General features: G+C 39.5%; 3 protein-coding genes across 3 annotated transcripts in view; 2 read left to right on the top strand and 1 right to left on the bottom strand.

Moving 5' to 3' along the window:
* Positions 1-287: 287 nt before the first annotated feature.
* On the top strand, positions 288-13,653 carry meltf (melanotransferrin). The gene is made up of 16 exons (XM_035652729.1): positions 288-614; positions 1,601-1,755; positions 2,384-2,483; positions 4,024-4,209; positions 4,302-4,458; positions 5,343-5,410; positions 5,520-5,704; positions 6,633-6,798; positions 6,993-7,135; positions 7,702-7,798; positions 7,897-8,091; positions 9,204-9,357; positions 9,712-9,779; positions 9,884-10,068; positions 10,947-11,139; positions 11,711-13,653. Exons 1-16 carry the CDS (start codon positions 566-568, stop codon positions 11,770-11,772), a joined length of 2,163 nt encoding a protein of 720 aa, XP_035508622.1. The 5' UTR covers positions 288-565; the 3' UTR covers positions 11,773-13,653.
* A 952-nt stretch (positions 13,654-14,605) lies between these two features.
* On the bottom strand, positions 14,606-15,802 carry si:ch211-162e15.3 (protein NCBP2AS2). Its single transcript, XM_035653999.1, has 2 exons — positions 15,730-15,802; positions 14,606-15,599 (listed from the first exon to the last, which is right to left on the bottom strand). The coding sequence occupies exon 2, from the start codon at positions 15,531-15,533 to the stop codon at positions 15,228-15,230; it is 306 nt and encodes a 101-aa protein (XP_035509892.1). The 5' UTR covers positions 15,534-15,599; positions 15,730-15,802; the 3' UTR covers positions 14,606-15,227.
* A 1,351-nt stretch (positions 15,803-17,153) lies between these two features.
* Positions 17,154-18,148, top strand: part of fkbp2 (FKBP prolyl isomerase 2) — a 1,999-nt gene continuing 1,004 nt past the window's right edge. Inside the window, exon 1 of the mRNA XM_035654011.1 lies at positions 17,154-17,795. Within this exon, the coding sequence (XP_035509904.1) occupies positions 17,336-17,752 (417 nt within the window). The 5' untranslated portion in view covers positions 17,154-17,335 and the 3' untranslated portion in view covers positions 17,753-17,795. The remainder of the gene's footprint in view (positions 17,796-18,148) is intronic.

Below are 18,148 nucleotides of genomic sequence, written 5' to 3'. Positions count from 1 at the left end.
TATATGGTCAAAGTTAGCAACTAAAGCAGGTAAACAGACTCCTTGTGCTTGTGTGTGTGTGTGTGTGTGTGTGTGTGTGTGTGTGTTGTTGTTGTTGTAGCCAGAGCAGTGAGTCAGTGACCAATGGCCTCACTGTATTGGCCTGAATCCCTTCTTTCCTTTTGGCCCATCAGTGGAAAAGCACCACACGAGTGGAGGAGAGGAGTGAGAGGAAAGCAGAGGTGGGGCTCTCTGACTGTAAAAGATCTCTCTGTCCGGGCTTTGGCCTGCAGCCAGGCAGCGGCAGCAGAGACGTGTCAGACCAGGTACACCAGAGAGGAGCTCTTCATAAACTCCACAGTGAGCCTCAAATACTCGAGCTGGGAGTCTTGTGATTCCTGAATGACATGTTGTTAGATGACTGAGTTGTAAATCGCTAATACAGCCTCTTCTGAGCTTCAACCGAGGACTTTAAGCCGAGTCTTGAAGATAGAAGTTGGACTTTGACTCGAGACTCGTCATATAAAGTAGAGGAGAGGGGAAAGGAGGCAATTTCACCCAACAAAGAGAGGAAGAAAGAACAGCCATGACCATGTGGAGGACAGCCGGAGCTCTACTGCTAATACTACATACTGGTAAGAGCTGATTTTTTAAAAACTAAATGGAAAATAACACAAAATGTCCAAAAAAAATTTGATGTATTAAAGATTTTGTGTCTTATTCTGTGGCTTCCTGTGTGGTCATGTAAAACCAACTGTCTTAACGGTTGACTAAATGAATTTAACTCTAAAGACTAGTGTTATTTATAAATTAATCATTATCAGAACAGCAGTTTGAACATGTTGACCTCAGTTTATTGCTTGTATTATGGCCTTAAGAAAACAGAAAGTGTAGATAAAATGTAACCTATACCTGTTCATAACTTTTCTTTGCTTGTGAATCTTTAAGGTAGTGGTTCTCAGACCAGGGCCCAGGCACCCCAAGGGGTCCTTAAGACGACTCCAGGGTGACCCCAGAAAAATAGTTGCTCTTTCAATTCCACTATTTTTTCATTGGCTAAAAGTTGAAAAGAATAACTATTCTGTTCATAGGTTTCACGCTCTTCACTGTTAATCTGCCAATCTACGGTACAGACAGTTAACTAAATCTTATCAGATGGGGGATCCCTGAGACTAAATCTTATTAAATATGGGTGTGCAACCTGATGTGTGTCAATTTGGGGGGTCCTTGACACCAAAAAGGTTGAGAACCACAGCTTTAAAGCATCCACTCATAACCCCACATACATGTTGCATGTGAGTTGTTCAACCAAAGAGTGATGTTCCCTTCTCAGTTCGCTCAGTTTGGATAGTTTTTAGAGTTCTATAGAGGCAACACTCTTCAATATGTCCCAAAACAAACCCCAAAATGTGAGAATCATCATATTTAAAACTTTTGTTTGTGTCTTGTGATCCCTCAGAATACCTTGTGACCCCGCGAGGGTCACAATTCCCAGGTTGGCAAACACTGTAAGACAGATTGCATCATGGCAGAAACAGTTGTGGTCGTTGGATACAAGGTGTTTTCATTAATCATTTGGTGCAGTACAGTGATAAGTGGTCTTTGTGTGTCTCTCTGTTAGTGTTTGGCCAGAGCAGCATCAGATGGTGCACCATCTCAAATGAAGAGCAGAAGAAATGTCAGGCCATGTCGCAGGCTTTCTCCCAAGTCTCCATCCGTCCGTCTCTCAGCTGTGTCAAAGGAATGGCAGTCGAGGCCTGCGTTCAGAAACTACAGGTCGGATTTTGACAACAGGAACTTTAAACCTTGCTGAACTCAACACATTTAAATAACTTGTGATTATAGTAGTTTCTTTTTTATGCTACTTTATCTCCTGCATTGTAAAATATCTTATTAATTACTCGTCTATTGATTTGTATCAGTCAGGACACCAGAGGGCTCGTTAAAAGCTAATAAAATGGTGGCAGAACACATCATCAGGCATAAGATAACAAGGTAGAAAGTCTGTTGCAATAAACTTGGTAATAGGTGATACAGTTATCAGGGAGCACAAAGCACACTGGGTCTTTAATGACGACCAACAGGACGTCCTAGTAACCAGAAGCTGAACTAGGAGCACAAGCATAAACGTGTTTTATTAGGTGATAAGGAAATATTTGATGTGCTCAAAAAGCTGTAATGTATTCCTTGTTCCACAATGTTTTTTTCTTACACTAAATTTTAAAAATCATCACATTTGGAGTACAGAAACTCCAAATGTTTGTTCATACAATGTTCTATATATTAAGTAGCTGCCCATGTGTCTTTTAAACATTGTGGTTCTTAATATTTAAGGTACTGTTGTAGCTCCCTGTTATGTTACTGAGTAGCATCATTAATCAGTTTGTTTGCTGTGTCTCTGCAGAAGAAAGAAGCAGACGCCTTGTCCATGTTCAGCACCGAAATCTACAACCTGGGGAAGACAGCTTCCTTCAAGATGGCTGCCAGTGAATCAAAGGCTGATGGTAAGATTCAAGATTTCAGATATATTCAAGCACCTCAGTAACACCTCAGTAACCAGCTTGAGCAACCCAGTACTGACAGTCACAAGTTACAGGAGTCAAATTACAGAAACTATTATAGTCTTATAGGAAGGGTCTATGATAGGATTTTTCCCAGTATGGTATTATAGAAGCATATTCTAACTTACTTTAAGTAATGTCTTAAGTTTATTCATCCTATCTTATCTAGGAAATGCTAAATACTCAATCCAGCTTCCAAGTTTATCAACTTTTATGTCTGTTACCTAGCAACCAACACTACTTTTCTTATCACACCAAGCTAAACAGCTTTGTAACCGTTGGTTTGTCCTCACTGAAACAAACACAAAATGGATTCATTGGTTGTGTAAAAGCAATAAAAGAAAAGGCAAACAGAAATTACAACATTACCTGGTGGAAAAGGGGAAGTTAGGACAGCTTAACGGTTATCCTAAAGTTATTTTAAGATTTTGGGTGTTAGGATGTTTGTGTTATATAGCCTACATTTATTTTCTTAAATTATGATAGGAGCATTGACCTAGGAACTGTTCATCTGTAATGGCTTTTTTGCCTAAATAAGGTCCTAACTCTTATCACCATGGTTACCAAACAGTTAAGTTCTTCAAGTTAGGAAGTTTCTGTAATACGGCCCTCGAACCGTCACTTAAATACATTTAAATTTTTCTTTCTGTAAGAGGAAGGGAAGAGACAAAGAAAGCGATTCAGAGACAAAAAACAGGTGTGAAAAGTGATATAGAGAGAAAGGTGATTTATTAGGTCCTTCAGTATGTTGCTTTAATGTTTAATGTTTAAAGGAATAGTTTTGTTCTGAAATAGATGAGAAGATGGATGCCACTCTCCCGGTCATTAGCTTAGCTTAGCATAAGACTGGAAACAGGGATCCAAGCAGATTGGCTCCATTCAAAAGTAAAAAACAATAAAATTATCGCATTAACACTTTATATGTACAAAAAAGTTACATGCTGAACTATCTCTTGGACAGAGCCCAGCTAGCTGATTCTCCCTGTTTCAAGTCTTTGTGCTAAGCTAACCAGACACTGGCTGTAGCTTCATGTTGTTCAGACTTGAAAGTGTTTTTTTCTTGGTATGAAAATGAAAAAATGTATTCCTCAAATTTTTTTTTTCATTTTTTAATCTGCTTCTTTAATGTTCTTTTAGTCAAGACCAAACAATGTGTGGTCCCAGTGATACAAATCAGATCTAATAAAAACTCATATTTAACTGTCACTGTCTTATTGTGTAAGAATGTAATTAACCCACTACTGTTGCCAGATGCATGGTGAATACCTGTGTTTACTCTCCTCTCATGATTAGCTCAGGTTAATTCTGGTCTTTATCATGGATAATATGGAATAATACAGGCAGGGTCCTGAGTTATCATACCTGTTACCCTAATTACCCTCTGTATTGCATGTGGAATATTTCAAAACACGAGTGGTAGGCTGTACTTTGATCTTCTAGATCATATTTCGGTGTGTTAACGCCTTTGCTGTTGTTGCCTCAGGTACTGGTACTTCCTACTATGCAGTTGCTGTGGTGAAGAAAGCAAATTCTGGCATCAACATCAACAACTTGGCAGGAAAAAAGAGCTGCCACACTGGGAAAGGCCGAACAGCCGGCTGGAATATGCCTTTAGGATACCTCATAGACCAGGGCTACATGTCTGTGATGGGCTGCGACTTCTCACAGGGTAGGAAACATATATACATACATACATATATATGTATATACATAGACTGCACATGCAGAAAGCTGGAGAGACGTGTGTGTTTGTGTGATCAGGGGTGGCAGAGTTCTTCAATGCGAGCTGTATCCCCGGAGCAAACCAGCCGGGTGACCCTAAGTCTTTGTGTCAGCTGTGCAAAGGAGATGCTACCGGAAATCACAAATGTGAAATGAACGTCCAAGAGAGATATTTCAGCTATGAAGGAGCTTTCAGGTAACACACATTCATACTCTGGTTACAGATCTGCAGTATTGTGCTGTATGTGAACAAGATGAGTGGATGTCAGGTCAGCTGACAGAGAAATGGAGCAGGGATCCCCTATGTAGGCTATAGATTACTGTTGCATATTAAACTGGGCCTACAATAACATTCAGCCATGTATGTAAACATGCCTGGTTATACTGTGTACAGTAGTAAGCTATTAAAATAATTATTGTTCATATATTCATGTTTTATTTCTTCTTTGTTAATTATATGTTGGATTCATGTCAATTCACGTTAATGTATCTTCAGAGATGTTTATTATTTTATATTATTTTCACAGGTTTTAACTGTGATTCCTTTTTAATAAGTATATATATATAACAAATTTAATCTTCAGGATATGAATCTAGCAATGAGAACATATTATTAAATTATTAATAATAAGCAGAAAACACCAATACTGATTGCTTGCTATATGTGAATTAACAACGAATATTATCATTACACATAAGTTTATGCAAACATTAACCATGTTTAAGGGGCTAGCATGCCAACATTGGGGAATCATCAGGGAAGTTTTTAGGATTCATTGTTAGAGATCGGGTGGTCGCCATGGGGAGTAGCTCTGTGGATGTTTGATGTAACACTACCTGAAGTTTGAATACAAAATAAAAAAGGATTCATTGTTTGGGAACCTGAATGAAAAACATGTAATGGGAATCGCTCTAATGGTTTTTGAGATATTTCATTCTGTAAAAAAGTGGCCAAAAACACTAACAGGTCAAGGCATGTTAGCACCCTCTTTGTTACAGGAAGCAATGGGTTTTATGGTTTTATTTTGATTTACTTGCACCTTTATTCTCAAGATATTTTTTTTGTTTTGGCCTCTGTAGATGTCTGGTTGAAGATGCAGGAGAAGTGGCCTTCATCAAACACACAATTGTTGAGGAGAACACTGATGGTAATGTCTTAGTTAGCTAGATAGCCAGTAATTAGTAGTCATTAGTTCAGCCACTTTGTCAGTTAACTTGTCAACATGTTTTTAAGCTAACCAGCTGTTTTCTCACCAGGTCGTGGCCCAGAATGGGCAAAACCACTGCTGTCATCGGACTATGAGCTGTTGTGTCGTGACGGCAGCAGAGCTCCCATCTCTCAGTGGAGCAGATGCCATCTGGTCCGCATCCCATTTCGTGGGATTGTGGTCGGCAATCACATCACTCCCTCTGTGGTGTTTACCATGCTGAAGGAGGGCCTGGTACGTCCACATAGCTCACTGTGGTAACACCCACAAAAAAAGTTCTGCTCATATAGCGCCTCAGTGTTATGGCACATTGTAGTCATGGAGACGCGATGTCAAACATTACAGGATGTCAGTTTGTCAGAGCCATCTATCATTTTACACCTGTCCCCTCAGTAGTCAAAATTAGATCTAAATCTTTAAATTGTATTAAAACTATCCCACCACATGGTCCATCCTGCAGCTGTCAAAGAGCATTGATTTTATTGTACAAGTCTGCTTGTGTGCTGCTGTCTGTTTTCTGGATAGGAACAGAATACATAAACTCATCAGTCACAAAGCTAACTCACCACAGCACTCTCTAGCACACGCTATAATTTAGCATAAAGAGAGTGGTAGTATTGGCTTTTTCATCTAACTCTCAGCAAGAAAGTGAATGTTACCTGAAGAAGTTCTCGTCTATGTTGACTTAAATGCTGTGGATACAAATTCTTGATGCTGCAAAGCTCCATAGACTACTAAATGGACATTGTGGTGAGCCTTTTTTCTTGGCTATTTTCTCTGAAGTATTAGAAAATACAATTATTTTGTCATGTCAAACATCTTTTACAGTCTTGATAAGTGCTTAAATAAAACCAATCATTATTAGTATTGATATCTTAAAGGTCCAATCTCTCGGCAGAAATAGTTGTATGTTCATAGGTATGTTTTCAGTAGTGTATAATCATCCTTTAAGCCCAGAACAGACAAACCAAACACTAGCTCTAGATAGGGCATTTTGCATTACGCCGCCACCATAGTTTCTCCCTTGCACTTGGAAGGGGAGGGTTAAGCTAGAGGCCAACTAGATCCTACACACTGGTCCTTAAAAGCACAGTGAAGCAATCTGACATTTAACCAGAGATTCTTTTTGTGAGATTAATTGAGTGTAACTTGCTGTCTGCAGGAAAAGTCAAACTTCAACATGTTTTCGTCTGCGGGATATGGAGGAGGAACCGTTCTCTTCTCTGAGTCAGCCACCATGTTTCAGGGGGTGGAGTCAGAAGACCCCCAGAAGTGGATGGGTCACTTCTATTACAATGCTCTGAGAGCTATGGACTGTAAAGCTGAAGGTGAAACGTCTGTCTGTCTGTCTGTCTGTCTGTCTGTTTGATGTACAACATCACGCATGATCATAATGTTAAATTATGTACTGATTGAAACCAGTGCAACATACCAAAACATATTGTATTTTTGGTAAACTGGGCTACATACTTACCTTTATTTCTTCCCTTCTGTACCACCCACCTTTCTATAAATATCCCAGACGTCCTGCGGTGGTGTGTGTTGACAGGCCATGAGCAGGAGAAGTGTGCTGACATGGGCGCAGCCTTTCAAAGTAAAGGTTTGACTCCAGCTGTCAGGTGTGTCTACGGGGATTCTGTGACTGACTGCATGAACAAAATCAAGGTAACGTGTTTCTTACTCCAGGTTCCCAAAGAACAGCTAATGGTCATAAATTTTAATTTGCAATGACTTATTAACTTGACAAAAAAAATAAATAATAAAAGCTTGCAACCCGATTATGCTGACATACTTCACAAGTCAAAACATAAAGTTGGACTTAACTTGGGTCTGGTTGGTATTTGCTTTGAGACTTAACTCGATACTTCAGACTCTCTTGTGACTGAAAAAATTATGACTCTGTCCCACATCTGCCACAAACATTTCAATCAGGAGAGACAAGTGAATGAAGTAAAGATAACTGTTTATTAGAACAGATGATATGTGATAATTAGGTCTTGACAGCGCGTTTGGCACTCTACAGGGAGTAGGGATTGTCAGGTCGTCAAATACTGGCCTGAGCAGTGTTCAGTTAGTTGTTCCTTTACTTTACTGGTCTTTTTTGATTTGAAGTCATCAAATTTGTCCACACCTCTGCCTACTGATACATAAACATAAAGAAGACCAAATCATGGCTTTTTCTAACAGTTTTGGCATCTCAATCTTTGCTCTTCTTTTTCGTATTTGTGTAGAACAAGGAGGCTGATGCTATCACTCTGGATGGAGGTTACATCTACACTGCAGGCAAAGAGTATGGCTTGGTCCCTGCTACCGCCGAGAGCTACACAGGTAAAAACACAAAAACAGGGACTCACACAAACAAACATACTGTTACAGATTGTTTCAAAGAAGACAGATACAGGTTGTTGTTGTTTTTTTCTCTCCAGACGACCGTGATGGCTCCATATACTATGCAGTTGCGGTGGTAAAAAAGAGTAGCCAAGACATCCGTAACCTTGACGACCTGCGAGGCCGGCGCTCCTGTCACACGGGATATGGCCGCACGGCTGGCTGGAACATTCCCGTAGCAACGCTGATGGAGAGAGGCCTGATCAACCCTCAGCAATGTCAGATACCCCAAGGTCAGTGAGATGTTGGGTGTGTGTGTGCATGTGTCTAGCAGAGGTGTGAGCTGGAGTAGTCAGAACTCGTAAGAATCCAGGGGTCAGATGCTGAAAATCAATAAAATGTAGTAAAATAGTGAAAAATCAGTTAATTTAAAACACAGTAAAGCCTTAAATCCTCACATCAAATGTAAAAAGCAGGAACCAGAGAACGTTTTAACATTTAAACTTGAATAATGACTTAGATGATTAATGAATTATTAAAATGGTTGATTAATCTTCTGTTGTTTCACTGATTGATTAATCAACAAATTGTTTCTGCAGTTGTTTTCATGTTCCAAATGTGTTGTATATGTGATATGTTTTGTTTTTTGTCAGCGTGCTCAAGGATTTGTGGTATATTGTTGCTGACAATACATTCAATTTTCATCAGTTTTCAGAGGTAGACGTGGTTTTGGTTTTACAGTTAAATGTTAAGCTTTGTTAATTATGTAATCAGTAAAATAATAACACAATGTACAACAACAACTTAGGAATTTGGGCACACGTGGATATTTGTCACCTACTTGCCCATCGGGGGTCTTGCAAGAGGCAGAATACAAAGGAGGTCATAATGCAGCTCAACAGCATAATTTGTTTTGCTGCATTTATATTATGAGTTTCACACTGTGTAAATAGCGCTGATGCCACATCCAAATCATAATAATGGCGGAGAAACTTTTCTAACTCTTCATCTGTGAATTCGACTCGGCACTTAATAAAACAGAAGTACCTGAAAACCTAGCATGATGCCTCACTTCAACCAAAGTCTGTTGTAGTTAGAATTTGGTGTTATATTGTCAATGCACAGTATTACTCTGCAGTCACACAACCGTCTTGAGTTGTCTGATGACATGTTCAAGCCCAACATCTGTTTCTAATGCAGGTTTTCTGTTAAAATAACTTTACAAAGCTCCTCTACAGAAAACGTTCTTGTCACAATCTGAGCAGTTCTCACTGTGCAACTGAACCAAACTTCATGTGTAACCGATGGACTGACCCTTTAAAGTATTTCTTGTATTTTGGGTAGAGCAGGTTATAACATGTATCCGGTATTTGACTTTCTATTTCCTGTTTCCCACGATTCTTAGCAATGGGAGGGTTCTTCCAGCAGAGTTGTGTACCAGGTGCCAACCAGCCCGGTTTTCCCAGCAGCCTGTGTGGTCTGTGTGTGGGAGACATCAAAGGAGAGAACAAGTGTGACAAGGGAAGAGACCTGTATGATGGATACAACGGTGCCTTCAGGTACTAAAACTTGCAACATCCGAAACCCCTGCATCTCATCACTGTTACATGTTTCATTCTATACTCCCATTTCAGATGTTTCTTTAATGATATAGGATTTTGTTAAGCTCTATGACTGGATGCTTCTTGCTAATATGCACTCTGGGAGTTGTAGTAAATTTCTCCCCTGATGTTTTTATTTACACGGGCTTAGACTTTTTATCACAGTAATATATTTTCTAATCCAGCTGTTCATTTTTCATACTGACTATTTAACTGGGATGCAAGTCGTGTGCAACTGTCTCCATCGCCTTTAATAGTAAACAGTTGAATTTAAGCCACATGCTACATGTGTCTGTCCATCTGTCCATTCAGGTGTCTGGCGAGGGGAGATGGAGATGTTGCTTTCGTCAAGCATTCTACTGTCTTCCAAAACACAGATGGTAAGACAAGATCCCCCTAAGATAAAAAAGTGTTCTCATTTTATGGGTATCATAGTTTTCAGGGATCTAATTAATTAACCCCGTAACTTTGTGTATTTGTTCAGGTAGCGGTGAATCGTGGGCAACAGACCTACGGTCTACAGATTTCCAGCTGCTGTGTTCTCATGGCACTAAAGCCGAGGTCTCACAGTACAGACACTGTAACCTGGCCAGAGTCCCTTCCCACGCCGTGATGGTGCGGCCAGACACCAACATCCACGCTGTCTATGGACTCCTGGACCATGCACAGGTAAGAGTGTTCGTACAGTCTGTAAAGATTGTGAGTTAGTCAGAGGGTGTAAACCAACAAAGTGCAGAGACCTGAAACTGGATAAAGATTGATAATCTTCACAGTTAAGGACTCATTGACTATTTTGTCACATTCACTCAACATCATAAGAGATTCTTGGTGATGCATTCAAGGATGCTCTGCCATCTGAGAATTAATAGTTGGCTGCTAAAAAGCATCGAAGTGATGAGCTATGTTGGTCATGAAACAAACGACATTTAGATTTTTTGTGTGCGTGATTAATTGTTATTGCCTGTTGGTTGTTGGATATATAAAAAAGTTAAGAAATCATGAGTTATGGGTGCGATTCTGCGTTGTATTGCATGGTGGATATTATTTGTCAAACTAATGTTCATAACAAAAAGAAGTCATCAGAAGTTCAACACACACAGTTAATAAAATAAAACAAGCGCTATATTTCCTGTTAAAACAAAGAACATTCATTTCTAAAGGGAAATGTACCTATTCAACTTTAGAACATTTGTAATCCCACAAAAAATACATTAACAGCACATTATAAAGTAACACAATAAGTGATAATCTCTCCTTAATCCATTTAAGATTTTAAAATAATTTATATAAATTGAAATAGTTTCTTATGTTAATAAAATTGCATTTGAGCAGCCAACACTCTGAGATGCTGATGAATCCTTAATCACGTCATCAAGGGGTTTTCAAATAGGAGGTACACTCTATAAAATTAGAATACTAAAGGCTCAAATAATTGATTTTATTTTACAGTAAAATTAATGGAAATAAATGACTAGCTGGAATGCAGGAAATCCATTTGATTGGTCAGTTTTAGTGTTCAATTTCTATTTATCTCTGTTTCCCTGTAGAAATATTTTGGCAGCGATACAAATCCTGATTTCCTGATGTTTGACTCGGAGGGCTACGGTGAAGCAGATCTCATCTTCAAAGACTCCACTGTTCGCCTCGTGAGTGTCGGTGACAAAAAGACCTATCAGGAGTGGCTGGGCCAGGGCTACATGGACTCACTGGTCGACCTTGACTGTAACTCATCAGTTACAGGTAAAAACGCAAAATTGCATGACACATTACTTACAATCCAACACCAACCTAACTGATTGCTGTTTTTAATGTTTGCACAACGTTTTAACTAAAGTTGAATTAAAAAAAAATCCAAATTGTTGTTATGTAATATGAATCATTTAATACACAGACAATAAATTACAGCAACTTTGCAGCAAGTGACAGATGTTCTGAGATTAACTTAAAGGGACATGAGAAGATTGAAACTGCTCTCATGACTGTACGTTGAATATGAAGCTACAGTCAGCAACCGCTTAACTTAGCTTAGCATAAAGACTGGAAACCAGGGGGGAAAACAGGTAGCCTGCCTCTGTCCAAGATTAAACAAACAAGATATGTGTTAATTATTGAGCTTTAGAGATCCTGGTAGTGGGGTTCTATCACCTTGGATAGAGGCTAGCTGTTTCCCCCTCTTGCATGACTGTAACAGAGTATTTGTACACGTTTAGGGCAGCTGCTACCAGTGTCCGTTGTATAAAATGGCCACTTTATCAGGTTATTTCTAATGTACGACCTTTCTAATATATCCCATTTTCTGTTTCTCTTATAGTCATGTCATCTGTATGGCTGCTGCTGATGGCCCTGTTCAGCTTCATGCTGACCCACCTCTGAATGTAAAGATATAACATGAGACAGGCGCACATTTTCTCTATTCCTCAGCCCTCACCTCTTCTTCACACTTCCCGTATCCTTCCCTTCCTCCTTTCTTCAATTTTCACACGGGATTCTTCAGTTTAGTCCTGCTATTCTGAACATCCACTCCCTCTATCCTTGAATCTGTGTTTTTGTCTTAAAATTGCATCTTTTCTACCTGATTGTGTGTTATTTTAATATATGAGAGGATGGCATGTTGAAACTGCCTTTGGATTGAAATGTTTCTAGTGTTGAAGCAAAAGAAGCACAATTGTTTTTGTGGCAGGGAAGAGGCTTTTGATGCCCTTAGCCAGTGTGAATTAGACATGTTGAGAGAAGGTGTTGCTGCCACTTTGTTTACTGAAGGTGAGCTGCCATATCAGTGTGTATGCTGCCACCTGTTACATTGCTTTAGTGGGTAGTGCATCCCTGTCTCTCCAAAGCTAGTTTAACAGAACAGACAATCTGATTTTAACCTTATATAAGCTGCATATAATGTTTTGTGGTGTCACATTGAACAATTACATTTAAAAAATGTAACATTTCTTCCCAGAAACGCTGGATAATTCACTATGTTTTTTGTAATCTAGGTGAACTGACACTTTAAGAAACACTAGTAAAAGTAATATGGATAGGAAGTTTACTTTTGAACTCCTTAATATCTGGTTTAGCTGTTTCTTGCTCAAAAATAACAAACCCACAGAAAAAAAACCTTTAAACTGTAACTGACCCCAGATCAGCTTCCCTATTTTCATTTAATTTGATTGCTGTTCTGCTCTGCTGCCACTTGCTCTTCGAGTACAAACAAACACGGCCTTCCTTTAGTTTGGGCTGTGTTTCTCCAATAAGCTAATGCCATATCAGAGAATATGCACTAGTATTGCCTCCACACAGAGCTGTGCTGGGGATGGTGTGATGATGAGTGTCTGAGTGTTTGTCCATAGGCTGTCTACTTCATGTATTCTCCTCAAATGCCTAAAAATCAAGAAGTGAAATGCTTTAATATAGTTCGTGCTGAGCCTGCTTGCAGCTGCACATAGAAATTGTTGTATTATTGTTACTAATCTGATGCTTTTGGATGGGAAATGCTTTAGCAGCAGATAGTCAGCATCCCTCCCACCTGCAGCCATTTTTTTCACACCTTGTTAGCATTTCAAATTATACATATTTGGACACAAATGGAGTGAGTGACTCTGGTCAGGTTTTGTCAGATTTGGGGAGAACATAAAGAAAACATCCTGTGGTTTGTGCTGGAGAGTGAATGAGGTTTGTTTGTCTGGATGGTTTAAGTCAAAGAGAAAGACTACAGGCTTTAATGTATTAATGTGATTCCAACTTTTACTTTGACTTACAGAAAGACATTTTACTCCATTTGGGTTTAGGAAGGGATTTAGCTTAATGCTGTTAGTCATGGAAGAGTGTCAAAGGAATAAAACGCCATTAAAATAATAATAATAATGGACTTAAGATCTGCTCTCATGTCCTCTAACTCAAACAACTCACTCCAGAAATGTCTCTCTCTAACTCAAACTAACCAGTTTTTGTCATATCTACTGTACCTCCTGCTGCCTGATGCTGTTTCCTGCTTTAAAATGTTGATTTGGATGTGTATTTTCCTATGTTGAGAGATTTATTTTTATATGAAGTTCAGATACCATATCAGTGTATATGTACTGACTCATGCTGTCAGAAACCCATGCTTTCTCTTCCTCCTGATAGAGATTTATTTCTATGTGAAATGATGTAACATGTAACTAATATTTAGTTGCCAGGCCAGTGCGTCTGCACAAGTATTGCTACATAAAGCTGCCGACTTGAGCTGTTTTCTGTGCTTGTTCAAATGAAATAAAGCTACGTACTGCAATAATGCATTCTGTTGAGCTTTTCTTTATGAGAATGTTTTGTTATTGTGGATTTTCTGCAGTTTATCTCCCCTGATCAGCTGTCACATGAGGACCCTTCACAGCTACAAGAACTTTTTCCATTTCATTCAGAATAAGTAAGGCTGCTTTTCCTCAGACACATAGGTTTTAAGTTTTAGCCTCTTTGTAGCAGAAATCAAGTCTCCTCTCGCACCTTTTATACATACAGGAAATTTGCTTTCACCAATTATAAAATCAAATAAGATCAGCAGTAAAATGTGTTCTTTTTGTTTGCGACTAATTGATTAATCTGTCCAGTATTTCCTTGAGTAATCTATAGAACATCAGAAAACAGCAGATTTTTTTTTGTATTGTTTTGTCCGACCAACAGCGAAAACTTTTCTAAGATACTACCACAAGAAAATTCTCACATTTAAAAAGGCAAAAACATCTAATGTTTGCCTGAAAAATGACTTAAACAATTCATGAATCAAAATAGTTACAGTACAGTAATTTTCATCCACCTACTGATTCATCATTGCAGCTATAAGTGACATAAGTGACAATATACAGTAATTGGGTCAGGCCCAAAGGACGGATTGAATTTACTGGGGAACATGTACATGCCCTTTTGCCACCGCTGTGACCAAATGTAAGGGAGCAATAAAACGTCCTCTTATCTCTTTTCTTTCCACTGTTTCATATCTCTGTCACGGAGAAACCAAATGGACTATGAATTACAACTAGAAGGCAGTGAACTGTGAACTTCACTCTCTTCTTCACTGTGCAAATCTAATAATACTTCTCTTACAGTAAGTTCATAACTTTAGTCCACACCTAAACAAACAAAAAATTTGTTTTTTGGAATTTAACCATCTAAACTTGGAAAATGTAAAGTTGCTTTATGTCCTGAAACTTAACCTACCAATGGTAAATAACCGACACTGTCAGGCAGTTATAAATTATAATCTTTATTTATACAATCAGAATACACCCAACATCTCCCTTTATATATATTTACACTGTAGACTAATACAAGTATTTAGACAACTTTTGTGTACAGATCTACAGTAGCTTTTTGGCATGAATTGGTGTCATAAGTGCACGATTGCACATCGATGGAGTAAAATGGGAAACAACAAACAAACAACATTTACCAGGTCATCATTAGTTGAACCACCTGTGTATTGTTCTGTATCATAGATTAATGTGAAGAGGCGAACAATGAAAAGGCAGCTCCAGTAGTCTATTTTTTAAAAGGTTTTTAATTTAAATCACTAGAACAAAAAATCCACTGAAAAATGTTTCCACCTTTCTGCAGACTTTTCTGAAGGGTTGAATACTTGTGTGTGTTCTCAGAAACGTGACAGTACAGTGAATGTGTATATATATGTATATTTTATATGATTAACCACCATGTGATCGGTGATCGGTGTCCAGCTGTCTGATGGTGCAGACCACCGACACAGCTGAGGCAGACTGTCCATCACTAAGTAATCCCTGAAGTTTCTCAACAACCAGCCACAGAAGTTGGATCTGGTCTCTTTGTAGTGTCCTCCAGCCAGTCTCTCTTTATTTCTTGATCTTCCTGGAGCCGTCCTTCCATCCCTCCTTCACTTCATTCACAAATGTCTCTCGGACTCTCCGGAGGCGGCCGCCCATCTCCCCCAGGTCCCCGGGGACTCTGCCGGCCTCCTCCCGGACCTGCCGCAGCGTCTGGGAGCGCAGGACCCGCTCCGAGGCGTCCCGGCCGGCTATCTGAGCCTTGGTAATGGTGTAGGCGGTGATCTGGGCCGCCCTGCGAATCGGACGAGATTCTGCCAACTTCTCCACGACATGGAGGTTGTTGATGAGGCTGAATAACAACCGAGAGAGCATCCTGAACCGGACGGTGGCTTAGCTTAGCTCAGGCAGCCCTCGTTAAACTCTTGGTGTGTTTCCGCCCTGTAACGAAGCCAATGGTTCACATTAGTTATCTGGAGGTGTACGTTATCCGACAGAAGCTTATACTGCTATATATGTTGCGGTTTTGATGTGAACTTTGATGGTTTACACGTAAACAAAGTTGACTTACTTCGGCTGAACGAGGTGACCGCTAGGTTGCAGTGGGTGATATAACGAGGCTGAAGTTGGTTTCTGATTCGACAGTGAGGGGTTGGGGGGTAATAATGGTAATAATGGTAATAATCATTGACTGTGTATAATGTCTCAGTGTTTGTATGGGGCTTTAAAGCATCTCTGGTGACTTAGTGTATCATCTTATTGTCACTAATACTGAATAATGTTGTTTAAGGGTGTCAACATATTCACATTATCAGTACTCACTACTACTATATTTGTATTTCTCATTATTAGATTGTACTGTTTTTATTTTATATGCATATGTCGATATATATTTTTATTTTATTTCCAGATATAGTGTTAGATATTGTAATATGATTATTATTTGTATTCTTTAATGTTGTGTGAGCACCTTGAGCAGCTGTAACGAACACATTTCCCCCTCTGGGATCAATAAAGTGTTTCTGATTCTGATTCTGATTCTAAAACAAGTAAGAATGGGGCGATATATGGTGTTATCATGATAAAAAAAACCACAATATTGTGATATCCTCACATGGCTTGACTTGAAATAAACAGTCCTACAGTGTGCGAACAATACAGCAGCTTTCAGGGGAGCTCACTTTCTCTACTGTGTATATTTTCTGATATTTTCTGATATTTTCTGATCTGAAGTTAATGATATTGGGCTTCAGTGTTGATGGCAAGAATAGCAGTATCCTTTTAAAGTGAATTAGTGCACAAATCATACATCAGTAGTAAGTTTACACATAAACCAAAAATAGTAAGGAGGTGCAGTCGCCAATAAATGATAATACTGTGTGTCACAATTATTTTGAAGAAGATGCAATAGAAAAACTATATACACCCTTCTATGTATTCATATGTGTTTGATGCATAGTACATATGTGGAACTAAAACATAAAACAGTTCTCACACATTCCAGGTAAGTAGATCTCAGGTTGAGGTGTTTTGATCAACCAACCATTTCCAAGGTCAAGAATAAATAGTGGAATGAAAGTTTCACAGATCTTAAAAGGGGTTACATTTATTTTATTTTTTAATTTAACTTTCATTTTAATAGACAAGACAATTTATTATTTACAGTGTCAGACTTGCAAGTGCCAGAACACACGTGTAAGGGGGGAGAAACAAAAAAGAGCATTAAACAGAAAGAAAAAAGTGATTAAACCATCAAATCAAACCACATTAAAACCTTTACAAAGATAATTATGTTAAAAGAAAACAAGTACACCCTTTTAAGCTGTGTAAAGTCTGTCACTATGACGCCTTTTACACATTTAAGGGGTGTAACAATTCAAATAATCTGAGAAATGATCCTTTAAACTCTCTTATTCTGTCGAACCTGAAGCCAACTTCAACTCTTGGGGACAGTTTTTTCCGGACTCTTTTACTGGTAACACCAAGAGCAGAACTACTTCCAGGGTCGTATCGTTCGTACGTCCGCTTTCGGTAACACATTTCCAGGCTCATTTCCCTGATTCACCCCCCCCATAATTTGCACACTGGGCGTTGAGCTCAGTCTTCTCCAAACTAAACCCCCTTTAACACCTGTAAACATCTGTAAAACCTCTAGAGCCGCTGTAAAAGCTGCAGCCATGCGGGTGTTGGTGCTGTTCGCGGTGGCCGTGCTCTCCCTGAGCCCGGCGGCAGTGAGCGGAGCCGAGAAAAAGAAGCTGCAGATCGGCATCAAGAAGCGGGTGGACAACTGCCCCATCAAGTCCCGCAAAGGAGACGTGCTCAACATGCACTACACGGGAAAGCTGGAGGACGGCACCGAGTTTGACAGCAGCATCCCCCGAGACAGGCCCTTCACCTTCACCCTGGGCACCGGCCAGGTGATCAAAGGCTGGGATCAGGGCCTGCTGGGAATGTGCGAGGGGGAGAAGAGGAAGCTGGTTATTCCCTCCGAGCTCGGATACGGAGACCGGGGAGCTCCTCCGAAGATCCCCGGTGGAGCGACGCTCATCTTCGAGGTGGAGCTGCTGAGCATCGAGAGGAGATCCGACCTTTGATGGAGAAAGAGAGGGGGGGAAAGGAGAAGGCAACTTTCAAAACGTGAGTTATTGCAGGTGTTCAGTCAGCTGGCTTCAGGATAAGGTTTTATATTAAAGGTGAATCTTTAATCAGGGTCCTTTTAAAGCCCCACAATCCCTCCAGTTCTCTGTATTCCTGGAGTAAAACATAGCCTCGGGTTTCCTGTGAGGTGATTTGTTTAGCACAGATTTATTTAGGGGACAACATGTAAACTGAATGATAGCTGAGAAAGTAAAACTACATTTGTGGGGTAATTAGGTAATAAAGCAGGGCCCACATTAAAGGCCCATTTTAAGATTTTCATGAAAGCATTTTTTTATTTATTTATTTATGTGATGTGTGTTTCAGTACGAGTCATTAAACGTGTTTACTTT

This window comes from Morone saxatilis, unplaced genomic scaffold (assembly GCF_004916995.1).
Source record: "Morone saxatilis isolate NCDOM2014 unplaced genomic scaffold, NCSU_SB_2.0 Contig12, whole genome shotgun sequence".
Classification (NCBI taxonomy): domain Eukaryota; kingdom Metazoa; phylum Chordata; class Actinopteri; family Moronidae; genus Morone; species Morone saxatilis.
The sequence above is the reverse complement of the archived record's forward strand: the minus strand, read 5'-3'. Positions and strand labels throughout refer to the sequence as shown.